Source organism: Ostrea edulis, chromosome 2 (genome assembly GCF_947568905.1).
Source record: "Ostrea edulis chromosome 2, xbOstEdul1.1, whole genome shotgun sequence".
Taxonomy (NCBI): Eukaryota; Metazoa; Mollusca; class Bivalvia; order Ostreida; family Ostreidae; genus Ostrea; species Ostrea edulis.
In genome coordinates, this window is record NC_079165.1 from 55,395,553 (window position 1) to 55,419,965 (window position 24,413).

At 35.4% G+C, this 24,413-nt stretch overlaps 1 protein-coding gene across 2 annotated transcripts; it reads left to right on the top strand.

The window, feature by feature from the left end:
- Positions 1 to 39: 39 nt before the first annotated feature.
- LOC125678113 (serine/threonine-protein kinase PLK4-like) lies at positions 40 to 22,492 on the top strand. Of its 2 annotated transcripts, XM_056154486.1 has the most exons (17): positions 40 to 252; positions 6,675 to 6,770; positions 6,897 to 6,992; positions 7,088 to 7,202; positions 7,472 to 7,584; positions 7,751 to 7,839; positions 8,514 to 8,746; positions 9,744 to 9,802; positions 14,844 to 15,115; positions 16,750 to 17,449; positions 17,584 to 17,828; positions 17,940 to 18,055; positions 18,323 to 18,376; positions 19,345 to 19,694; positions 19,843 to 20,109; positions 21,208 to 21,314; positions 21,476 to 22,492. In XM_056154486.1, the coding sequence occupies exons 1-17, from the start codon at positions 217 to 219 to the stop codon at positions 21,591 to 21,593; spliced, it is 3,066 nt and encodes a 1,021-aa protein (XP_056010461.1). In that variant the 5' UTR covers positions 40 to 216; the 3' UTR covers positions 21,594 to 22,492. The 2 variants fall into 2 exon arrangements, with proteins under 2 accessions (XP_056010461.1, XP_056010462.1); XM_056154487.1 differs by lacking the exon at positions 18,323 to 18,376 and having other exon boundaries at positions 46 to 252.
- The last annotated feature ends 1,921 nt before the right edge of the window (positions 22,493 to 24,413 follow it).

Below are 24,413 nucleotides of genomic sequence, written 5' to 3' on the forward strand. Positions count from 1 at the left end.
AAATAATTCGTTTTTTTTTTCTCTATATATTGAAATCTAAATAGTTTCGCCTTTAGTGCGGACTTAATGTTTTCAAGTTGAAGCGCGTTCATGGACTATTTCAAATCAACAAACGAGGGCAAAATGTGAAACTTTTATTTTCCCCCATGAAATGTGTGCTTATGTATAAAACATTATTTACAGACTTAGAGAGGGCATTTTGGTGCCAAAGGAAGGATGGCTGATGCATTCAGTATGGGAGAAACTATTGATGTAAGTAGGCTGATTGATTCAGCGTGTCTGGTCCTGTAGTCAGGCATCTTCATTCCGTCGTTTCTGAATTAGGCACGTATAGATTCATATGTTGACCATGCTACTGTTAGGGACAGCTAGATACACAAACTCAAGAATTCCTTGATGTTTTATCTGATATGTCAACATCTGAATTTTCAGAATATTGAAAAGGCATTGGTTTGAAAAGGAAGAAGCCTGTAGTAGAGCCTTGTATTTTAGATACTTTGTATTGGACCATTGTCCGATTCTGCATAAAACAGGCTCATGTACTGACAAGGATGACTGCTGCAATAAAAAATATATAGTATTGTAGTACTTAGGGCTAAAAGGATTGTGGATATCGGCTAGAATAGCTCACTGGTTATAACACATGACTTGTAATGCAGGGGTCCCAGGTTCGATTCCTGGTCCAGCCATTCATTTTCTTCTTTCCTATGGTGCCATTGACTACCCCTGGACGGATTTCAGGTGCAAGTCCTGCCAGGGGCAAAAGAATCTTGGTTGTGTGTCTTCAAGGGCAGGGGCAATTTAAGGAGGAAAATGGTGATAGTTAGGGCTATATGGACTGTGGATAACAGCCTGGATAGTTCATTGGTTAGAGCACTTCATTGTCTTGACAAGTGATGCAGGGGTTATATGTTTGATTTCCGGTCCAGTCATGAATTTATATGTGTGTGTGTTATATACATACCACATGACTTGGGACAAGAAACTAATATTTTGGAATGAGAAATATCCAACAGAAATTAGGGAAAGATTTTATACTTAAAACTCTTCAAATAGTTTTAGAAAATAACCATTTTCAATTTAATTATCAATTTTATCTTCAAATAAAAGGTACAGTTGTGGAGACCAAAGTGGCTCCTACCTATGCAACCTTTAATAGTAATGAGTTACTTGGAAGAAAAACTACTTAGTGTTAAATCTAAAGCAAACTAGCATGGTGCCACACCATGCCCTTTTTGGCTGACATGCCCTTTTTAATTGCACCTTGCCCTTTTTTCTCTATTAATTTTTTCAAAATATTTGTTAATATAAACAATTGTTTTTTATTTCACAAGGTTGATTGAAAAGTTTAAAATCAAGGCAGCAGGTATTAACTTTTAAAGAAGCTAAATTATTCTATTACTATCATAGTACTATGAAAGTGCCCCGATATTGTCTTGCCGTGACAAAAAGTGCCCTTTTGAGCATTTGATGTGTGTGCCCCCTCTAGATCCTAGATTTAACACTAAGTCTACGGAATGAACTTTCAGAGATATTTGATGCAAATTTTGCACATAATTGGAAAAGATACCTTGATATTTTCATCTTTTGAAATAAAACTGCAGATGATTTACAAAAATTCTGTGCTGAAATAAATCAATTACATCAATTGATTAAGTTTACTATGAATATGAGTGTTAAAGAACTGGATCTCCAAATCATTAAGGATGATCAATACCAATTTAATCATGGATCTTTGTTGTAAAGAAACAGATTCACATCAATATTTGAATTTCCGTTCATGCCATCCTTCCCATACTAAATGTAACATTCCATACAACATGGCTAGACGGATATATACAATAATTACGGATACTTTATTACAGTTAAAAAAAAAAGACTGGAGTACTTAAAGGTATATCTTCAGCAACAACATTATCCAGGAAACCTCATTAATGAATGAATTACAAAAGTATGGAACATACCAATTTCTATCTTAAGAAACTCATGTCATGAAGAAATCAATGTAAACAATGATATTCCTATTGTAAAATATGCTTAACATAGCACCACAAATTTTTTGGAATACTTTTAGGTTTTTTTATAGCTTAAATATTTTTTTCATATTTGAACAGTCCCAAAATCTCAAAAATCTGATAAAAGAAACTCAAATAAACAGTAGAAGTCAGGCTCCCATCTGAAGAGGATTCTAACATGCACCCGATTTAAAACAGAAAATTCCAAATCCATGAAAATATGTAGAGATTCATGTTGCAGTACATGTAATTATCTGGAGGAAGGCAGAGAAAAAAATTCTTAAATGTGGCAAAAGATTAACATCCAACTCTAACATGACATGCAAATCTGAAAACGTAATATATTGCATGACCTGCCCTACATGTAATGAAAACTGAACACCCATGTGTGGTACACAAGCAGCAAATTTGCGATCCAAGTATAAAAAGTTCACCATGTTCCAAACGTTTTGCTGTGGTCATGGAAATTTCAACATATTTCCATTTCATAAAATGTATGACTGAAATTTCCAGAGTTACAAAGCGCTAGCAGTGAAATGTTATTCAAGTTTTGTGTTTTTAGACCTTTTATCGTTGGATATATATGTGTGTGTGTGTATTGATTTGCCTAGATGGTTGAGCAGTCTGGCACTCAACCCTATATATATATATATATCCAAATTGTGTTTTTTTTTAAAAATCACAGTGTCCGGTATAAAATATTAAAAGAAATAGAATAAACAGTACACAAAGTTAAAAATTTAACGCAAGCGCTTTCATTTTATAATCCTCAGGCGTTACATTTTAAAATAGTTTTGAAATGGTCTGACGTCATAAAGGCGTCCTAACATTTCACTTATAACGACGTCATAAACGAATGAAGGGAAAAGGTTTTTACGTTAAGCACTAAAAATGACCAACACAAACAACAGTGAATTGTCAAATTTTCAAGACGACCTGTCCCTTCCTCAGGACAATAGAATATTTACATAGAAAAGAAAACTAACACTACAACTAAATTACAAAAGCTGATAACAAACAAAACACCTACATATTAAAATTATCAAGTATAATATGTGGCAATTGTAAAGTCTATTCTAATCGAGCGTCATAACTTGTATATTTATAAATCAATAAATTTTGTTAATTTGTAATTAAACATTGTTTTCAAATCATTAATTTGAAATTAAATTGATTAGAAAGTTGTAATCATAAAATTATATGTGACACTGATTTCATTTCAATTACTAAACCATAAACAGCTTCTGTTATCAAGTATGAAAAAGTTTGTTTCTGTTGCAATTTTTAATTTCATCTGCACTTCCCAAGTTGCACCATGTGCACTGCACAGACATGAAATTTAGGTTTGTTTTGATTGATTTTGATGTCCATTCTCTCTGCAAAGAAATGTCATGGCTACATCAAACCTATCACTGGGCAGGGTACATCAATAAGTGCAAGTTTTCCTGTGTCTATTGATGTTTAGTGACAGGTAGCTAGGTTTGGGTGGGGGATCCATGAAATATAAAAACATCTCAATATAACATAAGATCTGCCAATTTTTTCATCTTCGATATCTTTACAAATTGTAAAGCTACCTGTCAGTAAACATCAATAGACACAGGAAAACTTGCACTTATTGATGTACCTTTTAGAATATTTGGGAGATGAACTTTGTTCAACTTCCCTTCTCTGTCATGCAGTAAGCACATGAATATATTGCTTAGGACTTTGTTGTGGGCCTCCTCATGTCCTTGTTTGGCATGTTTAATAAAGTATGACCCAAAACTGTTCTCCAAACAATATAATCCTGTATTCAAAAGCTAAAATTTATAACAAAAAGAGCTTATTTCAAATTATGAGCTTTATATTTAAACAAATGTGTTTGTTTTACATATATGGGAAAAGGTATATTCATGCAAGTTTGTTCTTTAAAATTTGTAAATGAGCAGTGCATGTCAGGCACTATATGGACCAGTTCATTGCTGATTAGAAGGTTAAGGCATACTACATAACACACCTGAGTCTCTGCATGCAGTAAATAAATGAATTCATTGAATCAATGTTAGCTGCGCAAATTCAGTGAAAATAAATCAATATAAAATTTAAAAACAAACAAACAAAATTACCTTGATAACAGTCTATGCGAAAGTTTTTTGGACCACACAGGACATTCGGTCCTGTGTAATCAATGAACACACCGAACGAACCAAATTTTGTCAGACCGAAAAACCCAATGTAAAAAAGTGAAACACATAAAAATGCAAAACCAAGGAAATTTTATTTATTATACTAGTAATATTATACCAGGGATCTCTCCCACGTGGTACTTTAGACGGTCCATGCAGTTTTAATCACATTCATTTACATATTTGGATTTGTGTAATATTTTTTACTTACAACAAACATTTAAATGACTCCACGTCAAAATAGTAAAGCTCAAAACCGGACACTGAGACATCAGACATTCCAGTCCGGTGTAAAAAATGATGCATCGGACCTGAGGCACTGCACATCGGTCAGGTCCGATGGTCCGATGTCTTTCGCATAAACTGATAAGTACAGTACCGGTAATCTTTTTTTTTTTCCTTCTTTGAATGTTTGAAAAAAGTTCAATTCCCAGTAGTACATTCTGTACTTTGATTAAAATTTTGTAACAAGATTGTTGTTCCCAAAAAACAACGATCACTGTGAAACAATAAATCCTTCCATAATAAAAGCAGAAGATTTCAGAATAGATAGTAGTGTGATGATATCAGAGTTACGTTGGGTTTACTGTGAAGACTAGGACATTGTAAATCAAAAATCTTGATGCAGGAGTGCTTCAGCTAGCCTGGCCTATCTCAAGAGAGAGAAAGATAGAGAGATAAAATTTAAGTTGAAACTTGGACTTAAGTCTATGGTTTTACTACTCAGATTTTGACTTCTCAAAGAAAAAAACTCGTCAAACTTTATTAAGTTTTGAGTTTTGTTTGAGAAATCCAAGCCAGATTTCCTGATTGATCACATACAGTGTGATGTCAATAGCATGATTGATCACATACAGTATGATGTCATAGCTTGTAGATCTTACAGACACCAACAATGATGTCAGTCACTTCTCTGGTGTTATGAATTTGTATTTCCATTCTTGAATTAATTACCAGCATATTTTTCATTAAGTGCCAAAAAATAGATGACTACAAAGTTGCCAAGAAAAGGTGATTTCTTTCTCTCTGTCTCTCATACAGTTATGAAAATTGCTTGTAGAGCCAATATAATCTGAACCCTTGGATATGATTTACATGAAGCACTAAATGTTGAACTCCCTTCAGTAACCACAAATGTCCAATTTTGTCATATATGCCAGAAGGAGTCACTTGTGTTGAAATGATTAAAAAAAACCAACATGTAATGGTGTGACTCTACAACAGGTAGCGTAACAAGGGGGATTTGTGGGATCTTAGTGAGAAAATGACCATAAGTATAAAAGGTTTACCTTTATAAAATACATGAAACAAAAATAAATCTGGTGTTTAAGACAGTAAATCCAGGCTATCATAACCATTCTTTATTCTCTAAAAATGGGGTGTTTATTTCCTTTTTGAAGTAGAACAGATATTTCTCTGATAGAGTTTTGAATCATTTGTGTGGAATTAATTCATAGAAATAGAGCAGTTTATCTTCATACTAGTGTATTATTAAGTTGTTAAGAGAAAAATGAGTATTGAATATGTAATTTGTATTGATGTAGTTATCACTTCTTTGGTTGAAAAGCAAGTTGCTGAATATATTATTAGATGTGTTTCCCAATTTTCTTAATATCAGTTTTCATTCTGTTAGGTTGAGAAATCCAAACTTAAGTTTGATACAAATGAAAAAATTGAGGTATGATTACATAGATAGATAATTGTCAAATTGTAAGTGTTTTATCAGGCAAAATAATAAATGTGTATGTGTCAAATGAATTTAGTAATCCAATTTAATTCCACTGTGGCCACATGCACAGTTTTCTTTACATCCAGCAAGTTTTTTTTAATTGATTTGATTGAGTGTATGAATACAGAAATTAAGTATTTATTAACTTAAGTTGTTGACTAACCAGGACACAGTGTAATTAAGTGATTATTGGTATTGATCGGTTATGCACAACCTAGGACTGGGCACATTTTCTTAACCTTTCACTGTAACAGGAAAAGACTTGTAAAAGAGATTATAGGGGAGATAATCCTTTTTATCAACAGTATATACACAAGTCTATTAACTTTTAAAGTTCATTTATGATTTTGTGGTCTCATTGAAGTGACCATGTGTCATTTAAATGATGCAGGTGCCCCCTGTCCTTGTAAAATGACCAGTAAAGTATACACCAGGGTTCTTTGCCCTTTGAAGAAGTTGACCCCTTTATTGAAAAAGTCTATGGAAACATGGAGGTTAAGAGGTTCATATCCAGTTGTAACGCATTTGTAACAATATTTTCACATGTCAGAGCCTTTTTGAATATGTGCTATATTCCAAATACAGTGCATACATGAAAATACATTTCATTGAATCCATTATTTATTACTTATGAAAAGTAAATTAGTATTTAAACAACATTTAAGAAATTGTATTTTAATACAGCATTACATTTCTTCACATCGATATTTTTTTGTACAAGTTTGACATTATTTTTGACAATATTTCAATGAAATTTTGTAGGATTACCAAGTGCTTAACCTTCTGGGTAAGGGGGGATTTGCTTGTGTCTACAGAGCCAGGTCCAATAAAACGGGGATGGAAGTGGCTATTAAAATGGTAAATATTCATCACTTCTGAATATTAAAGTACACAGAGATTCAAAATAAACTTTATGTCCACAAATATTCAGTTTATAATTAAAATTGCAGTGTTTGCTTACTGTAGTGGAATTACTTCATTTAGATTGACAAAAAGTTGATGAAAGCACATGGAATGGTAGCTAGAGTTCGTAAAGAGGTAGAAATTCACTCCAGACTGAAACACCCTTCCATTTTAGAGGTATATTGTAGGAAGCAGTTGTTTTATTTAATCGGTTCTTTCAAATTTGGAGTCCTAAATAATCTATCGTAACATGTGATTCATTTGCATTACAGCTTTACAACTACTTTGAAGATAACAATTATGTTTACTTGGTGCTAGAAATCTGCCTTAACGGGGAACTTAACAGATACCTCAAGGCAAACTGCAAAGTTCTGACTGAGGATGAGGGTGAGTAATGCTAGCTTATTAATTAAACACTCCACAACCATATGGGGGAAATTGCGAAGGGGAGAAATGAATACCAAAGCATTGATCAATGCCATGTAGTTTTTATTTTTCATGTCTCATCATGACAGTTTCTGTTGATCTGACATTATTCTAGTATCATTTAGCAAGAGGGTTTCTTAAGTTTTGAAAAGTTGTGCCCAATTTCCTTTGTATTGATTGTACATGTATTACAGAATGATGGGCAAGTCATTATTGTATTTTTTTGGTAGCTCAACACTTTATGCGACAGATAGTAGAGGGCATGTTTTATCTTCACTCTCATGGCATTCTTCATAGAGATCTGACACTGGCCAACCTTCTCCTCACCGGAAATATGAATGTAGTAAGTGTCCTGCTATGAATACTGCAGATTTTTGTTCATTTATGGAAAAAGAATAATTGTTTAAGCTCTAAGATATGTACATATAAATGGAAAAATAAAATTCAGAATACAGCGGTTTGTGGTTATTTGCATACACATGTATTGAAAAGTTTGTTCAATGTTACAGAAAATAGCTGATTTTGGATTGGCCACTCAGCTTACTGTCCCAGATGAGAAACATTTTACCATGTGTGGTACCCCTAACTACATATCTCCGTGAGTAATAAATATACATACAAATGTGTGGTACCCCTAACTACATATCTCTGTGAGTAATTGACTAAATACACATACAAATGTGTGGTACCCCTAACTACAATCTAATTGAAATTAGATGTTGGATCCGCTTGCATACTCGCTACACAAACATCTAAAAACATCCCATAGAGGGTCACGTCAGAGGTCAAATTCGGTATCACTCTAGACTTATCGGCTTCAACAAACATTCAATGATTTTTCCAGCGGTGATTTCATTGGTCAATCGAATTTGACCTCTGACGTGACCCTCTATGGGATGTTGTTAGATGTTTGTGTAGCAAGTATGCGAGCGGATCCAACATCTAATTTTAATTAGATTGCCCTAACTACATATCTCTGTGAGTAATTGATTAAATACACATACAAATGTGTGGTACCCCTAACTACATATCTCTGTGAGTAATTGATTAAATACACATACAAATGGCATTAGACAATGTTCACATAATCGTTGCTTGGTTATCAACGAGCAAGAACATGAACACTTGATTCTTTGCATTGTTTTTACTATTTCACCTTATAAACCAATCAAGGTACTCAAGTATTTTGCCTAGCAATTAGTACATTGAAAAATTATTGGCATAAATAAATTTACTGTACAGTAATTAATCAATTTCAATAATTTCTAACAGAGAAATTGCCATGAGGACAGCGCATGGTTTGGAAGCAGATGTGTGGTCTCTGGGTTGCATGCTGTACACATTTCTAGTCGGGAAGCCACCATTTGACACTGAAGCAGTGAAGAGCACACTAAACAGAGTCATCCTTGCTGATTTTGAACTTCCAAATCATCTGTCAGAAGATGCTAAAGATCTGATTCAGTCCCTTCTGAAGAAGAATCCTAAAGAGAGGCTATCATTGCCTGGTATGTCATCTTAAAACAGAAATTTCTATCCTAAAAAGAGGCTATCATTGCCTGGTATGTCATCTTAAAACAGAAATTTCTATCCTAAAAAGAGGCTATCATTGCCTGGTATGTCATCTTAAAACAGAAATTTCTATCCTAAAAAGAGGCTAACATTGTCTGGTATGTCATCTTAAAACAGAAAGAGGAATAGCGCTTTTGCTGACGAAATGGCCGACTCAGAAATCTAAAAGGAAAGCACCAGTTTCCAAAAATAGACTGGTGTGTTATTTTTAAATATAAGGCCAACGTTTTTGACGTTTCGTTAACCAAGATAAATTACTGCCGCAGTTTAGCATTACTGACATTTATATGAGTCGTTCTTTAGTCAATAAACCAAGTTCCTATGTGGAATGATGAACAGTACAATATTTTCATAGGTGCATTCATATCAACAACCCTTTTAAAAATTGCATTACTTAGCTCACTGTATTTTTCTGACATGGCAGCAGCACCTTTAATAGATTTCATCAGTTCATTTGCCTTTGGTTGATAATTCGAGTGTTTAGCTTTGCCTAAATATCATATGACAGTTGCTACATGAGTTTTTTGTGTATAAATGTGATACATATATTTTAACAAATGTTAGTAATTTTCATCATAACTTTCAATATTTGCAAGTTACGACTTAAAGTAATTTATACCGAGATCACTGTAGTTCCGTTTGTTTACACTAACCTGTTCCTGTGTGCACAGGGTTTTCGAACCGTAATGTGGCTGACGAAAAGCTAAACAAATACTACAAGGAAAGGGGCACAAATGCACAGCATGTAATTTGGGTGAACAAAAGTATAAACTGACATTGTATAGCAGAATATTTGTTAAAAAATGATATTCAAGAAAAAAGTATTTATGTAGGCGAAATTACATACCAAGTGCGCTATACTCCTTTCTATTCACACAGTAACAGAAGTCGTAGAGAAAAATAGTTTTAGATATAAATTATTTGTTATTTCAGATATTTTGAAGCATCCTTTTATGACCTATGATACAGAGGCTTACAGAAAAGTTTCAAAGGTTTGTACATTCTCAATTAGGGTTGGGTATTGCAAAAATTAAAAGTAGTATATTATGGTATTTGCAAAATACTGTGGTATGTACTATGGTACACTGCACATTTAAAGTATTATGATTTAAATGTCATTATTTTTTAGCATATGATATTAAACAGTTATTATATCCCCCGCAAACGAAGGTTAGGGGGGTATATTGGAATCAGCATGTCCGTCTGTCTGTAGACATGATTTTGTCTGTGCATGTTCTAAAAAATTAGGACATGGATTTTTCTGAAAATTTGTACACTCATTACTCACCATATGAAGATGTGCACCCGATATTTTCATATTGATTTGACATTGTTCTTCAATTTACAGGCTTTTTTCTTCTTTTGGACTTTGTCATTTTTATAACCCGCGAACGAAGTTCTGGGGGGTATATAGGAATCACTCTCTGTCTGTCTGTGCAGATTCGTGTCCGGGCCATAACTTCTTTGTTCTTTGACATAGGCATACCATATTTGGCACACAGGTAGATCACCACGAGACGATGTGTCGAGTACCTTCATGACCTCTATATCACCTTGACCTCAAGGTCAAAATTAAAGGTTTTTTACAATGGATTCGTGTCCGGGCCATAACTTCTTTGTTCTTTGACATAGGCATACCATATTTGACACATGAGTGTATCACCATGAGACGATGTGTCATGTACCTTCATGACCTCCATATGACCTTGACCTCAAGGTCAAAATTAAAGGATTTTACAATGGATTCGTGTCAGGGCCATGACTTCTTTGTTCTTTGACATAGCCATATCATATTTGACACATGAGTGTATCACCATGAGACGATGTGTCAAGTACCTTCATGACCTCTATATGACCTTGAACTTTGACCTCAAGGTCAAAATTGATTGTAGGGTTTTGACATAGGGAATTGGTCATATTTTTTACGGGCGTTCATTATAGTATCAAAAGCGTCTAACAATTTCTCACACTGTTCTATTCCCTGTTCGGATTTTTGACGGCTGAAATGCACGTACATGTATTCAAATACGTTTATTATGGCATGTACTGCTATGGTATAAAGTCACTAGTTTGAATAATCTAACTGCATCTCGGGACAGGCCCTCACCATACTCAAACCGGGTCCGTAGGACATTATCACTTTAACGATGGAACATCCTATCAAGTAAAATCGCTAATAGCTATACCTTTCCCCTCATTCTTAAACACCCAAATAGCACTGCAAAACACCACCAATTGTATGAAAAATATTAATTTCTATCAATTCCCTTTTTTGGGGTGACGAAATGCCATCTGGCATATATTTTGTTGACAAGAATGATATACAGGTATCGTTACCATTCTCTGAGAATGGTATCGTTACTGTCATCGTGGCCATATTTATTTACATGGTTTTTAAAAATACAGAATAAAGATATTTCGCAAAACGAATAGTGATTACCAAATACAAATCAATAGGTTTGCGTTTCATGATTTTCTATTCGCAAAACTTAAAATACATTTTATTTTTATTTTTGGTTTGACCCGTTGGGTAGAATCGGCGGAATTAAAAAAAAGTAGAAATTTGCATTTTATTTTTTTCTGATTTCCCAGAAATTAGGGTTGATGGATCCGTAAACCAAGAAATAAAAAAACTGTGGCCTTGTAAATTGCAGGGTTCGAAATTAACTCATGTCTGAAGTCCGAGACTAGTAAAAAACGTGTTGGACTAGTGAACTCTCTATAGCACTAGTCCGTACGGACTAATGAAAATCCGGAAATCAATCTAGAATTGGTAAAGATTTTTAGCAAGATTTGTCTGAGTCTCTTAGATGTTTGAACTTATGGTTGATTACCTGCATGGTCAAGTGTTTGCATGACTATGACAGTCTGATCTTCCAAACACATGGAGTACGTTCGAGACCGCTGTTCTACGAACGTGCACAAATTGTCAAATTCCTGCCGATTCCGAACACCGAGTACACATCACGAGAATGTGTTCTAGGTGCAAGAATTGCAAGTAGTGTGGTCTGAGAACATGCACATTTGTGTGCACATGTTCTCATCATTCGCGATTCTAACACAGTAGTTCATAACACTATAGCTCATGACTTGGTCAATCGAGTGAATTTTATTGACTTTATTGATAAAATTTCGAACTCCTGTGACTCTAAGATCTGAGCACCAAAACAACAGGAACGTCGATCTTGAACGCACTTATGGACGTTTATGAAAGGATTAACTCCGAGGTTAATAATGTATGCTTCTGAAGATCTTGAATGCGAAATAAAATATGGTGGTCTCTTTTTCTTCTGTAGGTGTCAGAAATTGAATTGTTTGTAACTGTGATGTGTTTGGTTTGATTAAAATGAAGATCATTTTATGATATACTGGACGGACTAGTGAAATGCTTTGCGGACTAGTGAACATCAATAGTGACTAGTCCGTACGGACTTGTGCTTGAAAAAGTTAATTTCGAACCCAGAATTTTGTATTGAACAGCATTTTAGATTTGCATGATTTGCTTATTGCATAACTTCAGTACTAAATCTATTGATAAAACTGAAATGATCGTGTTTTCTCTTTCTTGACTCTATGTTTCACTCATATCAAAGTAGTGTGTATGTGTAGGAGTTCCCACTAATAACAAACATATTTAAGGTCTTCCTCTTTATTATATTTTTTCTTTTATAAAAAATATCTTTCTACCACTTTTTTTTAGGTCACCTGAATTCATTCAGGTGACCTATTGCTATCTGTTTTTGTCCTTCGTCGTGCGTTAACATTTGAACATTTTCAGCTTCTTCTCTGAAACCCCTGAACCAATTTCAACCAATTTTGGAATATAGCATCTGTGGGTGGAGGGGAACAAAAATTGTGAAATTCGTGGTCCCTGCCTCCCTGGGGCCTGAGGGGTGGGGCAAAAACCATCAAAATGAGTGTAATTTTAAAAAATCTTCTTCTTTACTCCTGGACATCAAGAAGCCAAACTGTGGGCATAATTATAATGAGCGTTGAGCCCTCTACCAAAATTGTGAAATTCATGGCCCCTGGGGCAGGGGTTCTTGTGTTAGGGTGGGGCTCTATTGGTCATATAGTGAAAATGTAGAAATTCTTTGAAAATCTTCTCTGTCTCTGGGTATTAAGTAGACAAACTAATAGCATGGTAATGATGAGCAAGGATGCCTCTTTATACCCCCCGCAACAAGTTGTGGGGGGGTATACTGGAATCGGGTTGTCCGTCTGTCCGTAGACACAATGGTTTCCGGGCTCTAAAGCATTATCCTTTCCACCTACCATCACCATATCATATATATGGACTACCCATGGGATGAAGATGTTCCCTATCGATTTTGGGGTCAAAAGGTCAAAGGTCAAGTGCACTGGACATTGAAGTAGCAATATGGTTTCCGGGCTCTAAAGCGTTATCCTTTCCACCTACAGTACCATATCAAACATATGGACTACCCATGGGATGAAGATGATCCCTATCAATTTTGGGGTCAAAAGGTCAAAGGTCACGCGCACTGGACATTGAAGTAGCAATATGGTTTCCGGGCTCTAAAGCGTTATCCTTTCCACCTACAGTCACCATATCATATATATGGACTACCCATGGGATGAAGATGATCCCTATCAATTTTGGGGTCAAAAGGTCAAAGGTCACGCGCACTGGACATTGAAGTAGCAATATGGTTTCCGGGCTCTAAAGCGTTATCCTTTCCACCTACAGTCACCATATCATATATATGGACTACCCATGGGATGAAGATGATCCCTATCAATTTTGGGGTCAAAAGGTCAAAGGTCACGCGCACTGGACATTGAAGTAGCAATATGGTTTCCGGGCTCTAAAACGTTATCCTTTCCACCTACAGTCACCATATCATACATATGGACTACCCATGGGATGAAGATGTTCCCTATCGATTTTGGGGTCAAAAGGTCAAAGGTCATGCGCACTGGACATCGAAGTAGCAACACTCAGAAAAGAGGTAGTTTATACCTATTACCAACACCCTTTGGGAGATTGGGGTAAGTGGGGGGTATTCTTAGTGAGCATTGCTCACAGTACCTCTTGTTAAAAATTGTGAAATTCATGGCCCCTGGATCAGGGGTTCTGGTGCTAGGGTGGGGCTCTATAAGTCATATAGTGAAAATGCATTATTTCTTTGAAAATCTTCTTCTCTGTCCTTGGGTATTAAGTAGACAAACCAATAGCATGGTTATGATGAGCAAGGACGCCTCTTTCAACATTGTGAAATTCATGGCCCCTGGGTCAGGGGTTCTGGTATTAGGGTGGGGCCCTATTGATCATATAGTGAAAATGCATTTTATTTCTTTGAAAGTCTCCTCTGCTGCTGGGTATTAAGTAGACAAACTAATAGTATGATAATGATGATCAAGGATGCTTCTTTCCAAACTGAAATTTATGGCCCCTGGGTCAGGGGTTCTGGTGCAAAGGCGGGGCTGACCACATAGCTATTCAATGTTTCTTCCATCCAAAAGTAAAATTCTTATATTTAAACACAAACCTAATTCAAACATTGGAAGGTTGTTACATGATACTCAGGTGACCTATAAGGCCCCTGGGCCTCTTGTTAAATGAATGTTTTCAGGCATGATTTAGGAAAAGTTGATATAAACTTAAAAACTAATTCAGCAGCATAAAATAATTCTTTATACTTTGAAAGAAAATAAATGTATTTACAGAGATAACAAATCTAAATATCTTCATATCTTATTCCAAAATGAATATAAAATGAAAATCAACATATATGTGTGCAATAATTCAAAGCTCTCACTGAGCATTGTCATTAGTGTCATCATAATTTATTTTTAAATGCAAATAGATAGGAAGAAATTTTCAATAGTCTTTTATCCTGCAAATTTTTTACCTTGATTTGAAGAATTTGCTCACCCATGTGTCATTTTTGGATACACACAATATATAGGAACAAGGTTTTTTTCAGGATTATTTTTTCAAATGTTTGGGGTGTGTACTATACATGTGTGAACATTGTACATAATACTTTACCATACCTACCTTTACAGAACTTTGGTGACACATCAATTGACAGTGGAAGGGATACCATGGCAACCATGACAACTTCTACCTCCTCCAGGATGACTAATGTCCTCAAGCCCCGCCCCTTCCCAGCCTTCCCCCTGGAGTCCCACATCTCTGAAGATGCTGAGAGGATTTTCCAACACAAAAAACACAGCTTTGAAGAGAATGAAGTCGCCAACATCTTCAACCAAAAAGTGCCATCTGGCACTGCTATCTCCCGCCACCCACCCTCCCCTCCTGTTCGACTGAGGGACAAGTAAGCTTTTATCTTGACTTACTCCTCATGTGAAGTTAGTATAATTTGAGTACAGTGATTTAAAGGGACTGTTTCACTTTTTATACCCCCCGAACGAAGTTCTGGGGGGGGTATATAGGAATCACTCTGTCTGTCTGCAGATTCGTGTCCGGGCCATAACTTCTTTGTTCTTTGACATAGGCATACCATATTTGGCACACAGGTGGATCACCATGAGACGATGTGTCGAGTACCTTCATGACCTCTATATCACCTTGACCTCAAGGTCAAAATTAAAGGTTTTTTACAATGGATTCGTGTCCGGGCCATAACTTCTTTGTTCTTTGACATAGGCATACCATATTTGACACATGAGTGTATTACCATGAGACGATGTGTCGGGTACCTTCATGACCTCCATATGACCTTGACCTCAAGGTCAAAATTAAAGGTTTTTACAATGGATTCATGTCAGGGTCATGACTTCTTTGTTCTTTGACATAGGCATACCATATTTGACACATGAGTGTATCACCATGAGATGATGTGTCGGGTACCTTCATGACCTCTATATGACCTTGAACTTTGACCTCAAGGTCAAAATTGATTATAGGGTTTTGACATAGTCATACCATAAGACATGGGTGTATCACCATGAGACTATGTGTCATGTACATTCATGACCTCTTTATTACCTTGACCTTTGATCTCAAGGTCAAAATTATAGGTTTATACCATGGATTTGTGTTCGGACTATATCTTCCATTTTCTTCTACAAAGGCATACCATATTTTTACACTCCGGAAAGAGGTAATTTATACCTATTAACAACACCCTTTGGGAGATTAGGGTAAGTGGGGGGTATTCTTAGTGAGCATTGCTCACAGTACCTCTTGTTTTTTTAGAAATAAATGGGGTTTTTTTGTTTTTGATATTAAACATTAAAAACTCATTTATAGTTGACAACCAAAATTTTGACATTTGTAATGCAAGGATAAGAGCAATATTTTAGCAAGTCTTGTTTATGTTTGCAAACAAATAAGTTAAATGTTGAGATTTTGTAATTTAAAGTATTTTAATTTTGCATAGACACAAATTTAACTTTTAATTTTAAATGGCACATATATACATGACACATGACATATACATGACACACACACACACACACACATATATATATATATATATATATCACAGAAATTTTCACTTTATTTGGATACGCACTTCCGCCCCTACCTGGGGTTGAACTCATGACCTGCGGAACCAAATCTCCTAGCAGCATGTAACCAGCGCGCTAGACCGCTCGACCATCTAGGCAAGTCTTAAAACTTGCTTTCGATGACGATGGAATTCTCGCCACGCTGTCACACGGTCATTGAGAATGGAAATGGGATACAGTTATTTAACGTACATTAAAGAGGATCATACATGATACATATTGCATTCGAAATATTTCATGTATCATGTATGATCCTCTTTAATGTACGTTAAATAACTGTATCCCATTTCCATTCTCAATGACCGTGTAGCGTGTGACAGCGTGCGAGAATTCCATCGTCATCGAAAGCAAGTTTTAAGACTTGCCTAGATGGTCGATATAAATATATATTTATATATATGTTTACTTGAAAATTTATGTTGAAATTGCTTTGCAGTGACAGAAGCATTGAGAAGCAACAATTCATGAGAATCAACAGTCAAGACAAGGGTCGAAATATGGAACTTTACTCTGTGGAGAGAAGCTTAGAGGAGATTCATGGAGTCAAACAAAGTAATAGACCTGCTCCTCAGTTTGACCCTTCAAAGTACCAGGATACCAGGTCCAACACTCCCAGCAACTCCTCAGGGTGGTCCTGCAGTCTCTCTCTCCACAGCAATGATCCCAAAGTTGTAGCCAGTCCAGCCATACATGGTTATAGTGACACCAGTGGTCATGGAATCAGCAAGCGATCTGCCAGTGACTTGTCTTCCCAGAGTAGTGAATTCAGTCTGTATAATACAAAAAAAGTACTGAACTTTGAAAGTGATAGTCAACATGAAAAGCCCCGTCCCAAAGAGGGTCAGGACTATGAGTCTTTCTCCTCTCACTGCAGTGCCAAGCATTCTTCCCAACGGGATTATGTGGGGCAGTTTGGAAGAAGCAAATCTGTAGATGATTTCTTGGATAGTGATATAGACACTAATTTCAACAATAAGCCTGACAAACTCAGCAAGCCAGAGGTGTCAAGAAGTGTTAAGAGTGCCTCTACATCTTCATCTGATGAAGGGAAGGGCAACAAAAGCATAAGGAACTCTGTTCAGCCTCTCTCTGCAGTCAGACTGTGTCCTATTCGGCAAAAAACAAGAAATGCTGTGGTAAGTTAGTACAAGAATGTATATTAATAGAATTAATTAGGAAGTATTACTGGAGTAATTAGAATGTATGTTGCCCAGAGACCATTTCAATTGTGATAAATAAATTTTCCATGCATATTATGTATGGATTACAGGTCAACATTATGGATAATGGAGAGGTGTGTCTAGAGTTTGTAAAGCAGAAACATAAGGTGGACAAAGTTATGGAAGTCTTTGTCATCTCTTCAAATGGTATGGGCATCAAGATCTACCAACCAAACTCTGGGAAAGGGGAACCAGTGTCGGACCACCCAGTCTCACTCCCAGCGTCACCCTCCAAGGAATTCTCTTTTGATGAACTACCGGAGAAATACTGGAAAAAATACCAGTATGCTGCAAGGTTGGTTTTAATTCCCTCCCGATTTTTTCATACAATTTTTGTCTGTGTATGAATTTTCATGTACTTTTGGGTTGTTCATCTGAACTAATCTGGGTTATCATCAATTTACAGATTTGTTAAACTTGTAAGATCAAAGACACCCAAAGTAACAATCTACACCAGCAAAGCCAAGTGTATGTTGATGGAGAATTCGCCAAACCATGACTTTGAAGCTGTGTTCTATGATGGTAGGCATTTACTTTCACCCTTCAAAGATTTGTCCATTTTTCCAGCAGTCTTTAATAATTTTTCTAGCAGCCTTTGATAATACATATAGCCAGAGTGAATAACTTTTCTTTTTTGAAATTCTTATAATTCTAATGAGTGCATTTTCCCTATACAACACACAGCAAGATACTTTTTTCAGTACATGTACACACTTTTTTGCCTCATTTTTAAACACCTCAATATATATGAATATTTAAAAAGACTGATTATGTGAATTTTATAACAAGGCAATATTCCTGGAGATGACCAAACTAATTACTGTGATGAGTGTTTCCCATGGAGTAAGTTTGTCCTATAGCAACTTCCTGTCTCCTTTTAGCACTCACACTATTTGTGTAGCATAATAACACCTTTTGCTGTGGATCTAAGATTTTGTGATTTACATAAAAGGAAATTTAATCTATCTGTGTATTTAATCAAATCTAGATTAAATATATATATACATGTAGTGTATTATAGATGGTGTAAATTGGAAGGAGTTTGCTATTGGTTTATTTTGATAGGTCTGAAAGTAGCACTATTTGTTTATTTTTAAAGTTATTCCACCATCATGTGATGCATCAGATTTTGCAAAATCATTGATTTATTTAGATTTATGCATGATAGGTACATAAATTTTGTTGGAGTCTTTTCCGGTAGTTATTGCAAAGAAATTTGTTAAGCATAAAATATTTCAAAAGTCTTAGTTATGTATAAATGTTTCAAAATATTGAATCCAAGGGCAGTAACTCTGTTTTCATTGATTTCTCTATAAAGTCCATTATATGATAGATTTCCTTTATTTTTCACTGAGAATTTACATATTTTTTTAAAGAAACAGATTCATGAAATTGTTATGAATACTATTATATTAACCAGTTTTTATGAAATTTTGATAATGCTGTTCAAGGAAAATTGCAATTTACTGATGTTGAAATATATTTTATTTGATAATTTACTAGTTTTAACTCTAATGAATGGAAATCAATACACTTTCTATACTTTTATCAGATAATAATGCGAGTATGGAGTTACATGTACCATAAGAAGTATATGTACATGTAGTTTGCTATTAAAACCTTACACTTCAAGCTATTAAAGTTTTATATTCTTGCTTTTTATATATATACTTTGCTGGTTTAATGGTTTTAAGTGGTGTCAACTTTTTTTGTATACTGTTTGTGTTTAGTTGAAATTTTCTTCAAGTAGTTCAGGAAATTAAGTTTGAATATTGGAGGTAAATTATAAAAAATGTCAATATTTTTTGCAGGTGCTAAATTTACAATGAACTCTACAAATATTCGAATTATTGAGAAGACTGGTACTTCCCTGGTTCTAGAATCTGGGGATACCCAACAGAGACTGGCTGAAGAAACACAAAATCTTTTGGAGTACGTCAAACAGTGCAGAAAACAGTGCCTGGAGCTTGAGTCCGTCATTGAGGCAGTACAACAGAGGTGTAGCACCGAAGGCCAGCAGTTTTTTCCTGTCATCATTGGAAGACGGCCAAGTGCTAACCTGAATGACTCTCAGCGATCTCGTTCTACGAGTGACACTCCCAGTTCCCTTGGGATGGACAATGTCAGCACCCCTTCTTCTGGTTCTGGAAGACCCCCCACGGTAAGTGTGTGATCTGGTTCTGGAAGACCCCCCACAGTAAGTGTGTGAAAGTCAAATTTTTTTTATAAAATTTACATTTTCTTAGATACTCATATCCTAATTAATTACAGAATTCAAGGGATTTATGTATTCTTTCTGCTTCATACAGATGTCTTCCTTTGATGGGACAGTCGTGAGCACTGTAACAGAGTATGTTGATCCATCATCTGCTTCACGACTGACAGACGACTCCCATGACCAGACACTTAGAGCACAGCAGATAGCAGACCGTCTGGGTAACATCAGTCCTACCTCTACCCTGCAGAGTGAGAGAATTAACAACACCAGTCCCACATCTAGTCACAGCAGCACACAGCTACGCAAATCTACCGTGTTACGCAGTGTCTTTGTCCAAAACGTTGGATGGGCATCACAGGTAATCTGAAATTTGTTTTAGATACATCTTCACAAGTCAAGGGTTATTGATTTGTTACCTCGCACTAACCCTCGACACCAGTCGCTATATAAAAGTTGGGCTCATTAGACCATTACACAATCCACTATAAATAAAACATCCAATGAAATCACTGCTGCATCTTTTTATGGTGCACATGGATACAAATGACGCTATCTTATACTGCTGTATTGATAAACACCCGCAAATGTAATATTTACACCACTAATTATGTTTATTGATAGTAGATCAAGTTTGGAAACCTCTTTGCTTAAGACAATATTACTTAAACGATTGAAATAGCCACAACTGTACACTTTAGGTATCAATACACGTTTTTATTTGAATCTCTCGCTTCGCGTTGTTATAAATAGAACCGTATTCTCATTGGTTCCCACTCTTTTGTGAAAACAATCAGATCGAGCCCAACTTTTTGATAGTCACTGCAAGGTAACGAATCGATAACCCTTGACTTGTGAAGATGTTTTAGATATTGTAACACTCAACTCTGCAGGTTCTCTGTGTGTGTGTTTAGATATTGTAACGCTCAACTCTGTGCAGGTTCTCTGTGTGTGTGTTTAGATATTGTAACACTCAACTCTGTGCAGGTTCTCTGTGTGTGTGTGTTTAGATATTGTAACACTCAACTCTGTGCAGGTTCTGTGTGTGTGTGTGTTTAGATATTGTAACACTCAACTCTGTACAGGTTCTCTCTGTGTGTGTGTGTGTGTGTGTGTTTAGATATTGTAACACTCGACTCTGTGCAGGTTCTCTGTGTGTGTGTGTTTAGATATTGTAACACTCAACTCTGTGCAGGTTCTGTGTGTGTGTGTGTTTAGATATTGTAACACTCAACTCTGTACAGGTTCTCTGTGTGTGTGTGTGTGTGTGTGTGTGTGTGTGTGTGTGTGTTTTTAGATATTGTAACACTCAACTCTGTGCAGGTTCTCTGTGTGTGTGTTTAGATATTGTAACACTCAACTCTGTGCAGGTTCTCTGTGTGTGTGTTTAGATATTGTAACACTCAGCTCTGTGCAGGTTCTGTGTGTGTGTTTAGCAGCATTTTTTTTCTCTTTTCAGTTATCTAATGGAGAGATATGGGTTAAGTTTGATGATGGAACCCAGATGGGGGTTAAACCAACCACAACAACAATTAAATATGTGGATGTTCATGGTAAACTATTCAGGTAAAAAAAAAAATTTGTTTGTCCATCTGTATTTATTTGAATTTTCAATATCTTAAGTATTATCATATTCTATGTGAGATTTTTATTGAATTCTTAAGTGATTTCTAGTAGTCAATGTTCTTTTAATCACAAGTGATAACAATATCATCTCTTATTTATAGATTTCAAAGGACAGACATTCTTCCAGAAGCAGTGAAAATGAGACTGGGTAAAGTCCCCGTGGTGCTGGAGACTCTAATGCAGGAGGCCCCGTCCACACCTTCCAATGCTTTCTGTTGAGGAAGAGCTTTCCCGATGAAAATCTCAACCATATTTATCTGTGATAGTGCCATAATGGAAGCATTACTCATTTTCCATTGAGTGCTGTGATATTGTATAGGCAGCTGATGTTATTGTCGGTACATATCTGTGGGAGTTTTGTATAAAAGATGTTAATTGGACAAATGTGTGGCATTTTAGCTAGAAGTATTGTACATACAAATTAAATTAAAATATAGATTTTTCTGACTGTACATAGCAGAAATGTATATATCTTAGATTTTAGGCAAGAAACATGTTATATTGTTGCTGTTAAAGATTAAGTTCTTAGTTTAGTGCTATTGGCTATGGTAGGATGTTTTGTTTGTGCTATATTTATATAAAGTTCATAAATTATAAGTAAGAAATTTGTTTTAATGGTAGTAGATCTGAATTGTGTTCATTTTTTATTTTTAAAGCACAGTGTTGAAGGGTATTGCAATATCTCTTTACACATTTTAGTACTTTGAAAACTTCTTATTATGCACCACTATATTTTAACCACTGCAAGGATTGATTTTACCACGATTTTATTACCACAATATTTTTTCAATACACATTCACAACTAGACATGAATCACTATAATTCACAATACAAATTTGAATATATTTTATTACAACAAGTGAACAAATTAAGTTATAAATATGTTTTCAAAGCATGATTTTGCTTTATATTGTTATGAAAAGGTATTTTAAAGAATTCCAATTTTCTAACTTGTGGAAGCAAATGTAGACCGATTTTAGTTCATGTTGAATGCCCTTATTGCTTACTGGTATTTCTGTTGAGTACCATAGCCAATTCCATGCTTATCCTGTTATATATTTAACTAGTCTTCATATACATTATAGTTATATGATATAAATAAAGTATGAAAATCTTATTTGTAGAATTTGTTTGTACATTATAGACCTGTACAGTATAAAGATTATGCATCACTGATTATTTACATCCATAATCCATGTGCTGGGTTTTGCAGTAATGTACTGAGTACAAGATGTACCTATGTGCATGGATTGAGTTTTTCTTGTGAAAAAAGAATGAAGGGCCTGAGAGTCGACTCGCACTTCATTGTCAACTGGAATAGGTAATCTTGAAGGAGCAAGATAGTAGTAATCAAGGTGAAGGATGACGAACATCATGTGTGTGAGTTTGCATATGCACGCTTCTTTTAGCAGGATTTATACTTTAATGCATCATATCATGCCTGTGTAAAGTGACTAAATTTGACTAAGTCATGACCACTGCCATTTAAATTACATGTACATATCCAACATGGATGTAAAAAGTAATTGCTAACTGATGATTGTGCTAAACAATCCATGATGTACAAATGCTAAGAATTGGAGAAAAATCATTATGTAGTCATATACATGTAGTACCTTATATCACAACAGAAAACCCTCAAATAAGCACCACAGTGGTTGTAAGAAGATACCATCCAACAAAAATGTTTAGCAAATCAATTCCTTGAGCTTAAACTTTAGTCAATGACTATGCAGTTGACATCTGTAAGAAACATTGCTGTTTTTACTGTACTGACTCTCTGTGCAAATTTTGAGAGTTTATTCAGCAACTAGTCATAAAATAAAGAAAACAAATGTTTGTTAAACAATACAAACATACAATACCTACCCCACCCCCCCCAACATGGTGCAGAATTAAAAACGGTTATACACAAGCATCATTTAATTGATAATAGTACCAAACCAATTCAAGTCAAGATGTTGACTGGACAATATCTTCCTATGTCCAGAATTGACTGACCCTTGGCCTTTGACCATGTGGCCTAAAATAAATAGGAGTCATCTGCTGCATAGGAGTATTATTTCCATTCTTGAAAGAAGAACTACGATTTTTTGGCCTGGTCTTTTATACATTGACTAGTCCTCATTTGGTTGTAGGCTCTTAGTTTTCGCAAGTACCTGCTATGATTGCAGATCTTAACGGACAATTCGTTAAATCCATGTTCTTTCACTACTGACCAAGAAAAACATGTCCCCAACATGTTTACGTTGCACTTTAATACCATCTTTCAGATGGTTTTGTCCGGCGTGTTCAGAATTAACAAGGATAAATTTGGACCATCTCCAGGCAATTTGATTCTAAAGAAATATTCAATAGTCTAGTAAAGATGATTTTGCATAAGTGCATGGGATCACACAATAAAATTGAATTAACTAAAAAAAAATTTTTAGCTGATGCCAAAAATCTAAATGTCAGTCATTCTATTTCAAGTATGCTTTTTTTTTTTCACTATTAACCACCTATGCCCTTAACAGTTGTTTTTCTCTTTCATTCCAGGGCTCCATGACCATAAACTGAGAAAATGCTCAAGTCAAAATTTCAAATCAATGTTTTCACGAAAAGTTGTCAATCCAATGTTTTTGCCTTTGATATCTTTAGCAATTGAAACGATAGCCATTACACCATATAGATGAACGATGTGGGTATTAATCTTGATATAGTACGACTATAAAGGCTGGGAATTCTCCAAGTCTGTTCTCAGTTTATAATCATGGAAACTGGTGTTCATTTCAGGGAGAGGTAATGATTCTGAATCATATTAGCATCATAAATTATCTAGTAGTGTCAAAGGGGAAATATTAACAAAGACAAAAATAAAATCGTGGGGGTGGGGGGTGGGGTTATTAATGGTAACATGTACTTTTGTTTGGAGTATATGATAATGATTCTGCAGTATTCATTAAAGTGTGTTCACTATAGCCATGTGGCATCATACAAGTACATGTACATGTATTCAAAGAACCATTAGAGTAAGCTCAGTGACAATAGCGTCTTCT

Coding starts and splice junctions, on each gene's coding strand:
- LOC125678113 (XM_056154486.1), top strand. CDS start 217: ATGGCTGATGCATTCAGTATGGGAGAAACTATTGAT. Junction 17,829..17,939: donor AAATACCAGTATGCTGCAAG/GTTGGTTTTAAT, acceptor ATCAATTTACAG/ATTTGTTAAACTTGTAAGAT. Junction 18,056..18,322: donor TGAAGCTGTGTTCTATGATG/GTAGGCATTTAC, acceptor TTTTATAACAAG/GCAATATTCCTGGAGATGAC.